The sequence below is a fragment of the Falco cherrug genome, chromosome 8 (genome assembly GCF_023634085.1).
Source record: "Falco cherrug isolate bFalChe1 chromosome 8, bFalChe1.pri, whole genome shotgun sequence".
In the NCBI taxonomy this organism is placed as follows: domain Eukaryota; kingdom Metazoa; phylum Chordata; class Aves; order Falconiformes; family Falconidae; genus Falco; species Falco cherrug.
The window spans coordinates 54225412-54240874 of NC_073704.1; the positions used below are offsets into that span (position 1 = coordinate 54225412).

At 55.9% G+C, this 15463-nt stretch overlaps 1 protein-coding gene and 1 long non-coding RNA gene across 2 annotated transcripts in view; one reads left to right on the forward strand and one right to left on the reverse strand.

Moving 5' to 3' along the window:
* Window positions 1–369: 369 nt before the first annotated feature.
* On the reverse strand, window positions 370–3038 carry NKX2-5 (NK2 homeobox 5). Its single transcript, XM_005439270.2, has 2 exons — window positions 2493–3038; window positions 370–1783 (listed from the first exon to the last, which is right to left on the reverse strand). The coding sequence occupies exons 1-2, from the start codon at window positions 2785–2787 to the stop codon at window positions 1176–1178; spliced, it is 903 nt and encodes a 300-aa protein (XP_005439327.1). The 5' UTR covers window positions 2788–3038; the 3' UTR covers window positions 370–1175.
* An 873-nt stretch (window positions 3039–3911) lies between these two features.
* The window catches only part of LOC114015894 (uncharacterized), a 258485-nt gene continuing 246933 nt past the window's right edge, over window positions 3912–15463 (forward strand). Inside the window, exon 1 of the long non-coding RNA XR_008733466.1 lies at window positions 3912–4040. This is a non-coding gene — a long non-coding RNA (uncharacterized LOC114015894). The remainder of the gene's footprint in view (window positions 4041–15463) is intronic.

The following is a 15463-nucleotide window of genomic DNA, read 5'->3' on the forward strand; positions in this document are numbered from 1 at the left end:
ACCCCCCTTGCATTGCTTTTCTGTGTGGGGGAGAAACGCTCGTCCCCCGCGCCCGGACACTCGGGAGCGTTGGGGTCACGTCGGGGCGGGGGGGGACAGGACACGCGGTGCCAGCCCCGACCCCAGCCCAAGGGAGGGGACGGGACACGGCTGGTGCATATTGATCCTGCCCGGGCTGTGAGCTCAAAAAGCAGCTTTTAAATTATTTTTGAAAGACCTTTAGATACAAGCACGGTTTGCAAACCTCAAGCCGGGAATTGCTGAAATTACGGGAGGACCACGCACAGCCGGGGAGGTGGCAGGGCAAGCTGGGGGCTGTCGCCGGCGGGTGCGGGGGGCCCGGGCCGGACAAGGAACGCCAGGGACGCGCCAGGTTCAGCCACTCTTCTTTAATGACAACTCGCTGATCTCCGTCAGCTCGTACAGCAAAGGGGAACGCGGACGGGGCGGCGGGCGAGGGGCGGACAGTGCATTTCAGTACTAACTCACGGTTTAGTGCATAACCCTACGGGGACCTGGCGGGTCGGGGTGTCTGTATTCCTCGGCTGGGGTGGTGGGGGGTCTGTCCTCATCCCGACTGGGGGGGGAGCCGCCGCCCGCCCCGCTCCCGCCCCGGCACCGGCCGCGCAGCCGGGGCCGGCGTTAGCGGCCTCGCAAGGGAGGACCTGGGGGCTGGCGAGGTGCTGAACCGGCCGGACAGCGGGGACCGTACGGGAAGTGCAAAAATTAAATGTGGATCTTAATAATAATTAGTATAGAGCAAAAAAGAAAAGAAAAGGGAAAAAAAAGTTGCAGGGCTTGGCTAGCTGTTGTTGGGAGCTAGTCAAGCGAAATGACCGCTTGCTTCGTAGGAAGGAAGGAGCGGAATCAGCGGGGCGAAGACCCCAGGGTGAAGGGGGAGTGCGGGGGGTCGGGAAGCGCCGAGTCCCCCTGTGCGGTGCCCACTTGGCCCCGCACGGACCGCGGCCACCGCACCAACCACCGGACACCTCCCCGGCCGCCACGCCAGTGAACTCTGCCGGGATGCTACATGGAACTGTCCTCATCCCCCCGGCAGCCTGAAAATGTCCCGAGACCGGCTCGCAGGCGCGGCCGAAGCCCCTCCATCCCCGGCGCCGGGGTCTCGCCGGTGGCCGCGGTCCACGGAGGGGAGCGGGCTGGGTGCGGGGGCGGCTCTACCAGGCTCGGATCCCGTGCAACGTGGAGATCCCCGCGTTCCCCTGCGGGATGGGCGTCTGCACTGAATTCAAGTCCCCTACGCTGAAGTTCATGAAGTTGTTGCCGGCCGCCGAGGGCTGCATGGTCTGCATGGACGGGTAGTTGCAGTTGTAGTTGGCGTTGCAGGCGGGGCTGTTGTAGTTAGTGTACGCGGGGTAGGCGTTATAGCTATAGGGGTTAATGCTGACATTGTACGGTGAACTGTAGGGAGAAGACTCCCCCAGGCAGGGCTTCCCATCGCGCACCAGTACCGGCACCGCTATCCGCCGGGGTGGGGGGATGCCCACCATTTCGAGGGTCTGATCCTGTCTCTGCCTTTTGCATTTATACCTTCGATTCTGGAACCAAATTTTCACCTGGGTGGAGGTGAGCTTTAGGACGTTGGCTAGATGGTCTCTCTCGGGAGCAGAGAGGTATTTCTGCTGCTTGAACCTTCTCTCCAGTTCGTAGACTTGGGCTTGAGAAAAGAGGACGCGAGGTTTCCTCCTTTTCCTCTGTCTGGGGCGCTCGGGATCTTCAAGGTCTCTCTTCTCCTGCTCCAGGCTCTTGTGCAGGGAACACAGTTCTGCAGCAAAATAAGTGGGCAGAAGAAAAAAGGGGAGGAACAAAAAAATGTGCAAAAAAAGTAAAACGATGTTCGATAAACCGCAAGCCCCGACTGTTCCCTGGCCTCGGCCCCACAGGCCACTGCAGCGACCCGCTCCTGCGGTAGTGGGCCCGGCCCTGCCCTGCTCCATAAGTACCTCTTTGGCAATTTTCCATCGAGTCTTTTTTCGTTTCTTTCTTTATTTATTTAAAAACAAGGGTACTGCGTGCACTGATTTGAGTTGCGACCGCCTGTGCCATGGTGTCGATTCATCACCTGCAGCCTTTGCAACAAATCCCACCCCGACCCCGTTGGGCGTACACGCTCAGCACAGCGAGTTGGAAATTCGATTTATCGCCTGATTTCTGGGCAAGCTTAAGGCCGTGGCCCTGGTCCCGCTGGGGCAGCCGTGGGGGTCTCTGGACCGGGGTCAGCGGGACGCTCCCCGTGGTGGGTCTGTCCCGCTGCTGCACCGCGGGGTCTGGGAGGGGATGAAGGCGCTTTTGCTCCCCATGCTCTTTCTCCCCCGGGCCCCGAGGCTGGGGGCAGGTGGGGGCCGAGGTCCGACGCGGTGGCCCCCTCCCGCCACCCCTGAGCCGGGGGTCACCTTCCCCCTGCCCTCCCTTTCCCTGGGTTTGGAGCCCAGCAGTGAGCCCCAGGCAGCACCACCGTTACTCGCCGGCTTTACCTTTCTTGTCCACCTTGGTGTCCTTGGCCGAGTCCATTTCCACGTAGCTTTTCACGTAGTAGGAGCCAGGGAAGGTGGTGGCAGCCTTGGCCGGGGGTGCCTCGGGCAGCTCCTCCCGCAGGTCGGGCAGGGCCGGGGGCTCGGCGCTGTACGTCTCCTGCTTGAAGGTGGCCAGCATGCAGGACGGGGAGGACAGCGAGGAGAGCTCCATAGAGGCCAGGCCGCTCTGATGCTGTTCCAGGTTCAAAATATCCTTGACTGAGAAGGGTGTCGTTGTCACAGGGCTAGGAAACATTGCGGCGGGGAGCGGGGCAGTGGCCGGAGGCCAGGGTCATGGAAAAGTAGGTGAGGAGCAGCCAACCTGGAGCAGTGGTGGAGCGTGGGCTCATGGAGGGGGCACATAGCATTCCCGCGAGTAGCCTTGACTTGTGCACTGGAGGCAGGTAGGACCAGACCATAAGGGAAGGGAAGGAGGGACTAGGCAGTTTTTGGGTGACTTTAGCTTTCTATTGGCCAACATTGCAGTGATGGTATGAGAGATGCAAAGTTCCATGTCACCTAATATAGTAATACATCTCAAAAACATCTCCACTCATTTAAAGGGGCGGCACTGTATTTATCCAGCTTTTCCCCGCTGAGTTTGTTGATCCATTAAAAACAAAAAAAAAATGCAGAATGGCCTAATGTGTACAAAGCCACTATCTGATGCCATCTATCATACAGTCAGATTAAATAAACAGGCCGGGAGGAAACCATCAACCAAATATGTGCTGATTTCATTTTTTTTTTTTTTTTTAAAGTGAGGAAACGGAGGTTTCGGTTTTAGTATTCTGCAGTATCTGATCGCAGGAACCAGAGAACGGGAATTCACTGTTGTGTGAAGCGTTCTCAGGGGGAAATCCGCGCTTAAGGTTTATACAGATATTCTGAAGCAGCACAATGCCCGCAAAGTCCAGCTGATAGCAGAGACCCCCTAAACAGCCCCTTCCTGGCTTTGGAGGGGGAAATGCCGGTTGGATGTGTGTCCCCCGCCTGTTTTGTAAAGCTTTCCCACAAAAAAACCAGCATTGTCGAGGAAAAAAAACCCCAAACCCCCCAAAATAACCCCAAAACCCGCGGGCTGAAGGCGTTGCAAAATATACAGGGCTTTTGGGGGCAGGAGAGGAGCAAGGCAGAGCAGCCGGGCGCTGGGCTTTGGGAGGCGGGGGCGACCTCCGGGCTGGCCGGGTCCCCGCAGCCCCGGCGGGCGGGCGGCTGCCCCCGGGCCTCGCCATTCACCGGTAGAAGCGGGAGCCGGTTAATTTAACGCGCTTGGAGTTGCTAAAATAAACCTTAGCGGCAAAGTCGCAGGTTGAGGAGGGGCGTTACGGCGCTTTCTGGCTTCGGGGGGCGAGGTGGGGAGTAATAATAGTAAGGGAGGAAGCCTCCTGCGGCGCTCGGCGGCCCGGCTCCGGGGGCACGGGCACCGGCTTGTCCCCGCCGAGCCGGGGACGGTGGAAGATAAGGCAGGGGCCGGGGAGCCGAGCGGAGAAGCCCTGCGGGGATGCGGTGAGTTAGAGGGGGTCCCTCGGGCGGGCCCTGCCCGGGGAGGCCGCGGGGTTCGCAGGGCGAGTTTTTTCCGAATCTTCCTGCAAACGGAGGAAACGCTGCGGGGCGGGTGAAAAGGCGGGCACCTGCCCCAGCTGCCCTGCTTCCCGTGGGGTACCTGCTGCTGTCCCTCCCCCCCCCGAGATTTAGTGTCTCGGCACCCTCGGGCTCCCTTCTGGGGAAGCTGGCTAAGGTGAGGATGCTTTTGCGGGCGGTGCCGTGCTTTCGGTCCCGCTCCCCAGGGACCGCTGGCCGGTGCAGCCGCAGCAGCAGCCCCGCCGCTCGCAGTCCCTCGCCGCAGCCGCCCGCTGGTGCCCGGGGAGCGGTTTGCTCGCAAACCAGATCCACATCTTGCGATGGCAGTTGGAGCGGTTGCTGTACGCGGGGAGGCCTGAAATACCGCTGTTTAACGAGGGGAGGGGGGCGGCCAAGCGGTTGAGCTCCCTGCAGCCTTCCCTGGGAAACAGCTCGGAGGGGCTTTTTCCCGGTTGCAGGGGAAGGGATGAAGTGCCCGAGGAAGGTGGAGGCAGCCTCGGCAGCCCGGCTCGGGAGAGGGGCCTACGGCGGGACTTTGCCGGGTTATCTGCCCTGTGCAGCGCCCGGTGGTCTTTCTAACCTTGGTTGCCTCCGTTTTATTACAAGCTAATCGGGATAAGCTGGATCAACGCTACAATAACGGAGTGATCCCGATCTCACACACCCCCGGCAAATCCAAACCCGCGGCCGCAGGTTCGCCTGCCTTGGTACCATCCACCTCCCTCGGGACGGGAGAAACGGGCTCCGGTGGTGCTCCCTTCCTCCACCCTGGGCCCAAACGCCCTCCCCAGCCCAGGGGAGCTCGCAGGGCAGCGGCCGCCCGGCGGTGCCCCTCTGCCCGCTGAACCCGGCGGGGAAAGGGCCCGCAGAGCATCCCCGACGGCGGCCCCGCGGCCGGGAGAGCTGCCGCCCCGCGAACCGCTGTGAAGCGAGGACTGACGGGTTTCCTCCAGACCCCCAGTCACACGGCGGCTCCCGATCGATGTGGGCCCGGCTGCAGAGGGTGGAAGTGATTAATTGAACGATAAGCCGAAGCTATCATTTGGAATGTCATTAATGCGTCGGGGAGACATTCATTGGAGACAGACAGCGTTATCTCCGCTTTATCTTCAACAATGCATCACTTTTAATACTGCGGTTTAGAAACAAATGGGGGCTTTAGCCCTAGCCCTTCTCTTCGTGTTTATATTTTTGGAAGGATCACAACTAGTGGGAGTCCCGGGCTCGGCCCCCTGATAAATGAACATTAGCACTTTTTAGAACTACTGTATCAACAAAAAGAGCTGCAGGGCCGCAATAATTGGTGAAAAAGCAAACACTCCGCAAAGAGAGGCCAGGTCTGCTCTGTGTCCGGCTGATTGATGAGTAAGTTACTGACATACAGCAGCTCACGGACTTTCCGGGTCGGGGCTCAGCACCCATTTCCCAACCACCCCCCCACCCCTCTCGGCCTTCTCCCTTGCCCGATGCTCTCCAGCAGCCCGCTGAAGCCAGGCTCCGACTGCAAACGGCGTCTCTGCCGAGGGCAGGCGAGCAGAGGGGACAAAGGCGATCGGTTCACCCTGCTCCGGACCCGGCTTGCAGGGCTGGAGGGGAGGCACCCCCCGCACTCCAAGCTCTCCTACACCGCTTTTACCCTCTGTGTGGTCGCTCTTGATTGCAGGCTAGTGGGTGCGACATTAGAATCGCGTTTAAATATCACCCAAAAAGGAGTAAAGGGAGACAGGACCCCGGAGGAGCGCCCCAAAACACCCTCTCCAGCCCACCCATCTTACACCCAGGCCCCGTGGGTGTACGTGGGGGAGACGGGGTGAGCAAAGCCGGTGCTGCCTTCCTGGCCGTGAGGGGAAGGCAGGGGGTGCCCCGACCCCTCCCGCCAGCTGCAGGTCGCTCTCGCTGCCCCTTCGGAACCGAGCCGGGCCCCCGCACCCAGAAAAGCCCCTGGCGGGCGAGAGTTGTCTCCCACACCCGCTCGTTGCTTCTCCTCGGGATTGCTAAATGCGGTTCGTTTGGGTTTAGTTTTCTTCTTTTTTTGGGGTATATTTGGAGGTGGGTGGGGTTTTTTTTAACTTTTCTTGCTGAAAACAAACAAACAAACAAAAAAAACCCCGAAACACCCAAGCTCGCAATTAGCTCCGGCGAGCACATCCTCTCTTCCTCCAGAGCTTTCGACACCTCGGACTGTTTAGTGAGAGAGAGAGAGATGGAGCCTTTTAAAAAAGTTTTCCTCTTAATCCCAGTCGGTTAAAATGCCCAGGGCCCCCTCCCGCCCTAATTCCCGGCTATCTCCCGAGGACTCTGTTTATACCTCACCAGTAAACGCCGGGGTTTGAAACCTTGTCACTAATTGAGTGCTAACACTTCAGGTGCTATAGATTTGTTAAGAGCCAGTAGTCCAGAAATAGCCTATTAGGATTTCCTTGCGAGAACTTGCGCCAATCTCCCGGTTCCCATCGTGGGCGGCGGGAGCCGCTGGAATCTCGGGATCTCTGAGGGTCTCCGAGGGCTCCCCAAGGGCTTTTGGCCAGTTGCTATTTTGCAAACGATTGGAAAAGGATGCTACCAAACGGCCAGCCTTGGTCGAATAAATTCTTCCGGCGTGATAGCTGGTCTGCGGTGCGCGTCTGCCGTGGCGGGGTCCCCCCGGGGGTCCCGGAGGGGGCCTGGGGGCTGCGGGGGGCGGTTGGGGCTGGGGCAGGGTTTGCTTTCACCCCTCTGGATTTTTGCAGAGGAAAAAGGCTTTGGAGCTGTCCAGGCGCTCCACTCTGCTGCAGCTAAAGCCTTCTCCTTTTCTTGCTCCCTTTTTTTTTATTCCTCCTCCCCGCCTCTTTTTCTTTCTTCCCTCCCCCCCCCCCCCCCCCTTTTCTTTTCCATCTTTTTATTTTTCCCCCCAGTGCTCCCGAGCAGCCCGCCTTTCCCACCCACCCCGCTCTGCCTCCGGCGCCGGGGCTGCCGGCGGGGACAGCACCCCCGCTCCGCGGCCCTGGCCGCCCTTCCCCGGCCATTGCGCAAGAAAAAGAGCGGTTTGACCTTGGCGAGGGGCCTCGCCTCTGCCCCGTGGTCGCGGCTGCTGCGCCCTGGGCCGGGGGGGCTCCTCCGGGACGGCCCCGCTCTTCGGCGGCGGGGCAGGTGCTGGGCGGCCTCTCCGGTGCCATCCCCGCTGCTCGGCCTCCGGGACTTCTGCCCGCCGCAGGGGGGTCCCGGCTCGTCCCTGCCGGGCCCTTCGGGGACCACCGAGCCCTTGCCCCCCGACAGAGCGGCTGGCGGCGCCGCCGCAGCCGGGCAGGCTGGTGCCAGGGCACAGCACTCGAATGCAGCAGCTCGAAAGCGCCGAAGTGTCTTCCCTTTATTTCAGGACAATTTATGCAAAGCCCGGAATAAGACTGTCCCGTGTTGTTTCGGTTTTGGTACACCCCCCACATCCCCCCTTTTCGGGCAGCACGGGGGGCCGCCCGGGGCATAGCTCGGTCGCCGCTTTCCGCCTCCGCCGGTGACCGGGACGGGGTGACCTGGGCATGGGGGCTTGGATAGCAAATGCCACCGCGGATTTTCCCCTCCTGTCCTGGGCTCCGTGCCTGGAATCTGGCAATGAAGCTGGCTTTTGCACCTCGGGCGCTGGAAGTGGGGTTTCCCCTCTACCCCGCGACTGAAGCGAAAGTTGGAAGCTGGTCAGATAAATGAAAAGTTTTAATTTTACCCTGCCTGTCACTTTTTCTGCCGGTACCTGTGCTGTACTCGCCATCTGGGCTGTCGTCGCCCTTCCCAGCGCCCCTCTCCCAGCACCCGGGCGTTGCAGCACCCCCCGCTATTAACGCTGGCTCCAGCGCCCACCGCTTCTCCGCGCTCGAGTAAAAGCTTTTTAACGCGGCCAGTTAATTACAGAAGTGCTTGTTCGTTATGTTTCCAAGGGGAGCGCGCACAGGGCAGAAGCAATACGGTTGTTTTAGGGACGGGAAAATTAAACGACCGAAGAGAGTTTCACGTTTAGTAAGTGCAACAACGGTTTGACACGCAGGTCCAGTCGCCAGGACGCACCGGTGTGGAGCGATGGTCAAGACAACTGTTTAAAAACCGAAATACCTTCCAGGCACTGTGAGGCGTGGAGTGTTTCGAAGGTCTGCCCTGCCTTCTCCCTCGGAGCTTTGGCACCATTTACCTCCCACGGGGGAAGGTGCCGCCGGCTCCGGCGGGGATGGGAGCGGGCTCGGGGAGGGGGCTGGAGCCGCTGCGGGGTTTCGGGGGGTTGCAGCTTGTCTGTCCGCACGGTGCTTTCCAAAGGAGGTAAAGGTGTGGCTTCTCGGATACTTCCCGCTGGCCGTGCAAATGCGATCCGTCTTGCGATGCCACCGTGCACGTTATGCGCTGCCCGGGGGTCCCGCCGGGCCGGGGGGACCCTGCTCCCCCCCCGGAGCCGGCTCTGCCCTCGGCCGCGCAGCGCGGGGCAGGGGGGCGCAGCCTGCAGGCGCACGTCGGGGCGGGGGTGGCGATGGGGGTGGTGGACCATATTTAACAAGAGACGGTGTCTGGGCTTGATGTGTCTCAAAAATGATTCCCCCTGTCCCCGCGGAGATGCGGGACCGACAGCATTCCCAGCCACCGCCCTGCCCGGGGGTGCCGGCTCTCAGCGCCCCCGGGCTGCGGCAGGTCTGGCCCCGGGGGTCCCGGCAGCGGGACTCAGCTCGGACGCTCGGGGAAAGCCCCTTCCTGACGGCACCGGCTCCGCCGAGACGGGCAGGAGGATGAACCGGGGCGAGTAGAGTTACAGAGCCCTGACCCCCACCTCTGCTCCGGCGAGGGCCCAGCCTGTGACCCACCGCCGGAGAGGCATGAAATCGGCTGCCCCCAGGGCAAGCCGCGGGTCGGGGGTCCCCTGTCCCACCCAGCTGCCCCCTCCGCTCCCGCGGGGCCTCCGCGGGGTGGGTGGCTCTGCCCTTCCTCGCCCCCCTGCAGAAGGAAGGTGCCTTCCCGGGGCGGCCCCGCTTCTTCTCCCGCACTTGCCGCGATGCAGCTGGGCTGCCTGGGGCGGGGGGGTACGGGCCAGCCGGCCCGGGTCTTACCCCCGTCCTGCAAAATGCCCCCCCCGCCCCCAGGGTGGCTGCCGCTCCTAGCGGGAGCGCCGGGCGTCTTCCGGTATTTATTATTAACAAATATTTTAAAAAACCCACAGCAATCCCCCCCCCCAAAAAAAAACCCCACCCAAAACCAAACACCAAACAAACCAGCAACCAAAAAAAGCCCTCAACTCAACAAAACCCAACAAACAAGAAAAGAAAAGAAAAGAAAAAAAAGAGAAAAAAAAAAAAAGGAATACCCTCCCCTAGCCGGGGATGCTCAGACCCGCTTCCAGTTCTGCCCCGAGACTCGCGGGTTTGGCGGAGCCGGATCGGAGGCGCCAGGAGCGGGGGCTGGGGGGCTGCCCGCTCCCCCGGGGCTCCCCACCGCTCCATCCCCGCAGCAGGACCAGGCTGTTCAGCCGTTCGTTTTCTCGAAGCGGGGAAATGATCCGTCCGTGTTTGTGGCGGTCTGATGGGGAACGAGTTGGTTTCTCCGAAGGGTCCCGTTCCTGCATCCTCTCCCTAAAACTAAAACCCCGCGTGCTCCCGCGGTTTGTTTTGCAGAGAGAAAAAACGGTTGGGAAGAAATCGGTGCGAAATTAAAATATATGTGTGAGAGAGAAACTGGTGAATACACGCGCGAGAAAGAGTTTGCATCACCCTGATGAATATACAATTCACTGAACATACAATGTGATGTATTTCAAGTGTATGTCAAGAAAAAAAGGGGTGGAAAGAAACGAAAATCTTCTAAAAGTTCTAGATTTTTACTCTTCCCCCCCGCCCCCTGGGTAAAATTTCCAAGTTTTTTATATCTGCATAAGTCTCTCTAATTTTCAAAGGAAGGTCATATAAATAAAACCAGATCTGCTTTTTTTCTCCCCCAGTTTCTGCGTTAATTAATCAGCCCGTTTTTCAGCGGTAGAGGGAAAAGTATCATTTAAACGGCAGCCTTTTTTTTTTTTTTTTTCTTTGGAACTCCAGTTATACTGTGAAAAGAAGAAAGGGAGGAAAGGAGGGAGAGTTCCCCTCGGTGCCTGCCTTCCTCCCTGCCAGGTCTGCGCGCTTTGCCGTCCCCTTCCAAGCCCAGGCGCCTTTTCTACTTGTCAATTAAAGAACAAAAAAATCCAAGTGAAACCCACGAAACGTTAAACGCCCTTTTATTTTGCGGATAGGATTTATTTCTTATAGGAATCGGAGGGATTTTCGCTCGGCTCTTGGCGTTTTCTTACCGTTTTGCGCGCTTTGCTCCCGGGCGGTCCTCGGGGGTTACTTTTGGGTTTCGATTGCACCGTACCGTGCGTGCCGGCAGGCTAAAATTAGTGAGAGGAGCCGGCGGGGGCCGGGGCCGCGGCGCTTTGGGGAAGGGGGGATCCGTGGGGAGGGATGAATCCCGAGGAGCTGCCCCGGGGGAAGGGGCTGGCCGTATCCTGGCGTCCTGCAGCCCGTCGGGATGCTCGGGCTGAGGGGCACCGGCGGCTGCAGGGGATGCGGGGAGAGAAGGGGAGACCGGGAACCGGTTACCCCTGCAGCTGGAAAACCCAGCCCTGGGTCTCACCCTTCGGTGTCTCCTGGTCTTGGTTATATCCCTAAGCCTGGGGCTTGGGGCAGACAGGGGTGTCTGGGGCCAGGCGGGCAGCGGGCTTCCTTCAGTGCTGATTTTGTAAACTGGGACAGGGTTCCCAGCCCCTGGGAGTGTTATTGCTGCGCTCAGTCTCCTTGCAGCCTCAGGGCTGTGTGTTTCCACAGCTCTGCAGCTCCAGGGTTACATGTCCCCGGGGCTGCACGTCCCTGGGGCAGCACCTGCTGCAGCTGGAGGGATGAGGGAGCACTGGGGGGGTGCTGAAGAAACATCTCTAAGGCCCATCTTCCAGGCCCTGTCTCTCCAGCTCTCTGAGGCAGTGATTTGGGAAAAGATCCCTGGGGAGGCAGTGCAGCCTTTCGGGGCACCTTCACATTGCATGTCAGAGCCGGAGTCAGAAAAGATCCCTTCCTCCCATTTCTCTTGTTTTTTGACCCTGGCTCATCGCCATTTTAATATACAGCCCTGATCAGAGCTCAAGAGGATATTTCCTCCTCCAGTGTTTCTCTGGGCAAAGAGGCACCAACAGATTTTTTCCATAATGATGAAAACATCTGGCCGTCTCCGAGCTGTCAGGCTCTGCATTGCTTCTTCCCAGATGCCTTTTCCACTCCAACCCTCCGGCCGCCCCAGCGCAGCCCTTCCGTGCCCAGGGCGCTCTCCTGGGACACGCATTCCCCACCTCCAGCTCCAGCTGGGGAATACTCCATGTCCGCACAGGAGGACTGAAACCTCTGGGATCCTCACTGTGGCTCCTTGGGTTTGGAAATGGATTTTAAACCTCTGGGATCCCCACTGTGGCTCCTCGGGTTTGGAAATGGATTTTAGGCACAGCCAGCCTGTGGAGGTGGAAATCTCTATCCTGAAGTATTTTCTGAGGTTTTTCCCTTTGCTGTGTCCAGCGCAAGTTGTTTCACCCACTACCTCCTGTGTAGTTCAGGATGAGGTGCCCCATGGCTTCCAGCCCTCCTGTTTGGCAGAGTCCATCCTGAAAAGAAGGGGTAGAAGTCCTAGCTCTGATCTTCACTGCTCCTGCTGTCAAAACACGCTTTGGTAAAAATGTGCTCTCAGTTTTGTGTGTATTTGAGCCACATTATGTGTCCACTTTGAAGAAGAGGAAAAAGACGGTAAAACCCTTAAAAAGGAATAAAGAAACATGTAAGCCCTGATTCAGTAAGGTCCCAAAGTGCTGGTCAAATTTTAAATATCTGAGTTACCAGGATCACTCATGTGCTTGAAGTATCATAACAGAACTGAGACCCAGACTAGGAACTCTATTACATACTGTAATTTAAAAGGAAAAAAGTCACAAAACTGAACCACTCCTGGAAAGTGAACAAAGGTACATCCAACTGGAATGACTGAAAAAATAAATCTTTCTTAGGTCACAAGAAAACACTCTGAAAGATGCATTTGGCTGCCAGCAGTCAGAGCAGCCTGAGTCTAGGGTGACTCTTAGAATTTCAGAATTTAAAAAGAAAAGGGGGATGTCCTATGTTTAAAAAATATGGCTTTACTTAGCTCCAAAGATGAATAAACAAAGCAAAGGCAAAACCCGAAATGCCTCTAGAGAAAAAAAATGTGTTTAACCACAATTCTAAACTATCCTTTTCCTTCTCCCTCCCTGCTTTTTAAAAAACGGACAAATAGCAGCCAAGCTCAAAACCATTGTGTCATATTCCAGCCTCTCTAGCTTTGCTCTCGTTGATGGCAAAGTTCATAAAGTAACACTAATATTTACAAAATATGAACCTGATCCAGTAGTTCACATTCAGGCAGTGCCCTGCACTGTAGGTGATGGAAGCTGTGGCAAAACGAAATGGAAAATGACTATGGATCTCCTGTCTTGGGAAATTAAATTTCATCAGGGATGTGAAACCTCCGGATCCTTGGCTGTGTAGTGCTGAGATTTTAGGTGTTGGGCAGGAGGAGGCAACGGTCTCATCACTGCTGGTATAACGCTGTGGTGGAGATCTAATGGAAATAGAGCAGATCCATTTGCTTAGTTGACTCTCTCTGGACTTGTTAGCATTAGCTGGATTAAAGTTCCAGTAGGATAAAATGTCCTGCAGTACAGATTTCTACTCTACGTTTTGATGTGTGTAAATGATGTTGGCTCTGTGTACCTTTTTATGACAAGCTCCAGCAGCCCTGGACTAAATCTGCATTTTGAAAAAAGCTGTTGTATGACTGAAGTCACTTTGAGCTACTTTTTATATGTATCACACGTGAGCAAAAATGAGGCAAAGGAGATGCTGTGTGAGCTGCAGTCAGGCACTTGGCACTCAGGATGTGACTCTGTTGTATACATTTTCCATCAGGCTTTTGGTTTTATTTCAGCTTTGCTTTTTTCCTAAACCCTCTGCCTCACAAAGAGCACAGGATGCATGGTGCTTGTGCAACAAGCAGCCGTTCTATTAGTTTTTATCTGTCCTGTTGAGCTCCAGGCCTTGCTCCACAGCAAACTGCTAAACCACAGAGACGGAGCTTTTCAGTTCCTCTTTCATTTCAGGCGTGTCCACGTGCTTTGATGGTACGAGTGGTTCTACCTTTGCCTGTCCTGTATGTAGGGATGAAATAATCCAGGAGCTTTACCCCTACTGCAGAAAGAATTTAAGGGGCAGAGTTTGAGGCTAAAAGCATCCGTTGATTTGGGGTACCCCATGTGAGATAGTTGCAGTGTGAGTTAAAAGTATTTTTGATGGTAAAAGATGCTATAATATTCCACGTATGTAGAAAGCACGGAGAATCTGCTATTTAGCAGGCTGTACAACTTGGCTATGTTTAGGGTGATTCTCACATACATGACAAAAATGCCTGTTCCTGGTGCAAAAGCACAAGGTTAAATCTTTTCCTAAATGCAGAGATGTGCTACAGTTTCTCAAAGCAAAGATCACCAGGATTTCTGTGATGCATCATTTTACAGCCCTGTTCCTTTCCCCTCAGGTTTTCCAGAAAGTTGGCAGGTACTATTTTGGCCCAACTCCTAAAAAGTGCTCAGCAGGTAGAAATAATGGAAATATGGAGCAAGCCTCCCTCAGGCGGGAGAGCCTGCTCTGTCTAGAAGCAGTCACTGGGTTGTTGGGCTGCTGCCCCTCACTCTGGGGCCGAATCCCACCTTGTGGGACCTGCAGCCCTGCTGGGGGCTTGCAGGGTCTGGGGGAAGGGGGCACCCAGGCTGTGGGTGTGGATGGTGAGCAGAAGGCTCCGGCTGCTGCCCCAGGGGCTGGGTGTCCTCAGGGGCACTGAAGAACGGCCCTAGAGAATAATCTGGGGCATGAATTCAGAAAAAAACCAAAGTGGAGCAAAATGTCTTGCAGCCCTCAACAGCCATGTGACTCCCATGTATTTGTCTAACTGAGGACAGATTTTATCTGTGGCCATCGAGCCAGATAAAATGATGAAATACTGTCTCCAGCTGATGAGTGTGGACAGCTTTTGTGCATGAAGAAGCAACGAGCAAAAAAAGGGGCTTTCTTTAGGTAAAGTGCCCTGAACTGATCCTTTACAAACTGTCCTCCCACTCAGGCAGACCCTTTTTTTTGGGGTGAGAAAATCTACTGCAGACAGGTGCTGCCAGCATGTGCATCTGCCCAGTTTGCAGATACTAGGACCTTTCTAAAGCTAGAAAAAAGTGAAGCTCCTCACTTGCTTTTTTTTTTTTTTACTTTCTGTTTTGTAAAAGTTAAATCCATCTAATTACAATTGTTTAAGTGAATAGTCCATTTGTACAAACTTTTAGCATCCTGCCTACTGCTTTTTACAGGGAATACTATCTTGGTCTGCTTTGTATCAGCTCTATCTGGTTTTGGACACTCCATCCTTGGAGTGAGTTTACTTCTATCGGTCATGGTGGTACATTTTTCTGATGGGAATGTCTATCCTTAGGAACAGAAGCTGTTACCTCATCAGAAAGGTGGGCCTAGCTTTTGATCACTTTATTAAGTCAGACTTGATGGGACTGCTGTAGCAATTGCATGACCGATACACCAACGCATCCTGTCAAACCCATCCCTTTCTCCTTCCTGCCATCAGAGTCTTGAGATAAGCAACAGTGAGATGTCTGGCTGGTTGATGGAACCAGCAGTTTCTGGTCTAATCCATGCTGGGCTACAGCACAAGTGTCTACCAAGGATCACAGAGCAGTATGCTTTATACAATACGTGCTGGTGGGTAAATTTAGAGTTGACAACTCCCTTCCACAATTGGAGGACTCAAGGACAGTCCTATCAGGTGGCAACTGGCTGGGGGAGTATTTATAATCCATTTGCTGACTGGAATTAATATGAATCTGTCATCCCTTGTGCCGCTTCGGAAACCGCGTAACCAAGGGCTGATGATGCCAATAGCTGTTGGTGATCTTTTTTGGAAATAGCTGAACATGTTGTTCCGCACTGATTGCAGAAAAGAAAGTTGTCACCAAGATAAAGCACTGTCTGGATCCTCTTTTCTCTGAGCTCTGCAGACTTGGGGAAACGGGACATTTGACACAGGCGGTAGATTGTAGCCTGGGTGTGCCCAAAGCACAGCTGGCAGGTCCGAGGAGCTGACAGTTGTTTGCAGAGCAAACTCGGAGCTTCTTTCCTTTTTTAATGCATCTTGTGCTCCTGCCTGATTTTAGCAGGTAATGTGCTCTGTTACCTGTGTCCACGTACACGGAACTGGGACTTACCCTGTTTAAATCAGGTGAAATACAGCCTGGGCAGGTTCTC

Excerpts from the sequence above, each read along its gene's own strand:
- NKX2-5 (XM_005439270.2), bottom strand. The coding sequence starts at position 2,787 with ATGTTTCCTAGCCCTGTGACAACGACACCCTTCTCAGTCAAGGATATT. Across the intron at positions 1,784-2,492 it reads CACCAAGGTGGACAAGAAAG|AACTGTGTTCCCTGCACAAG; the intron begins GTAAAGCCGGCG and ends ATTTTGCTGCAG.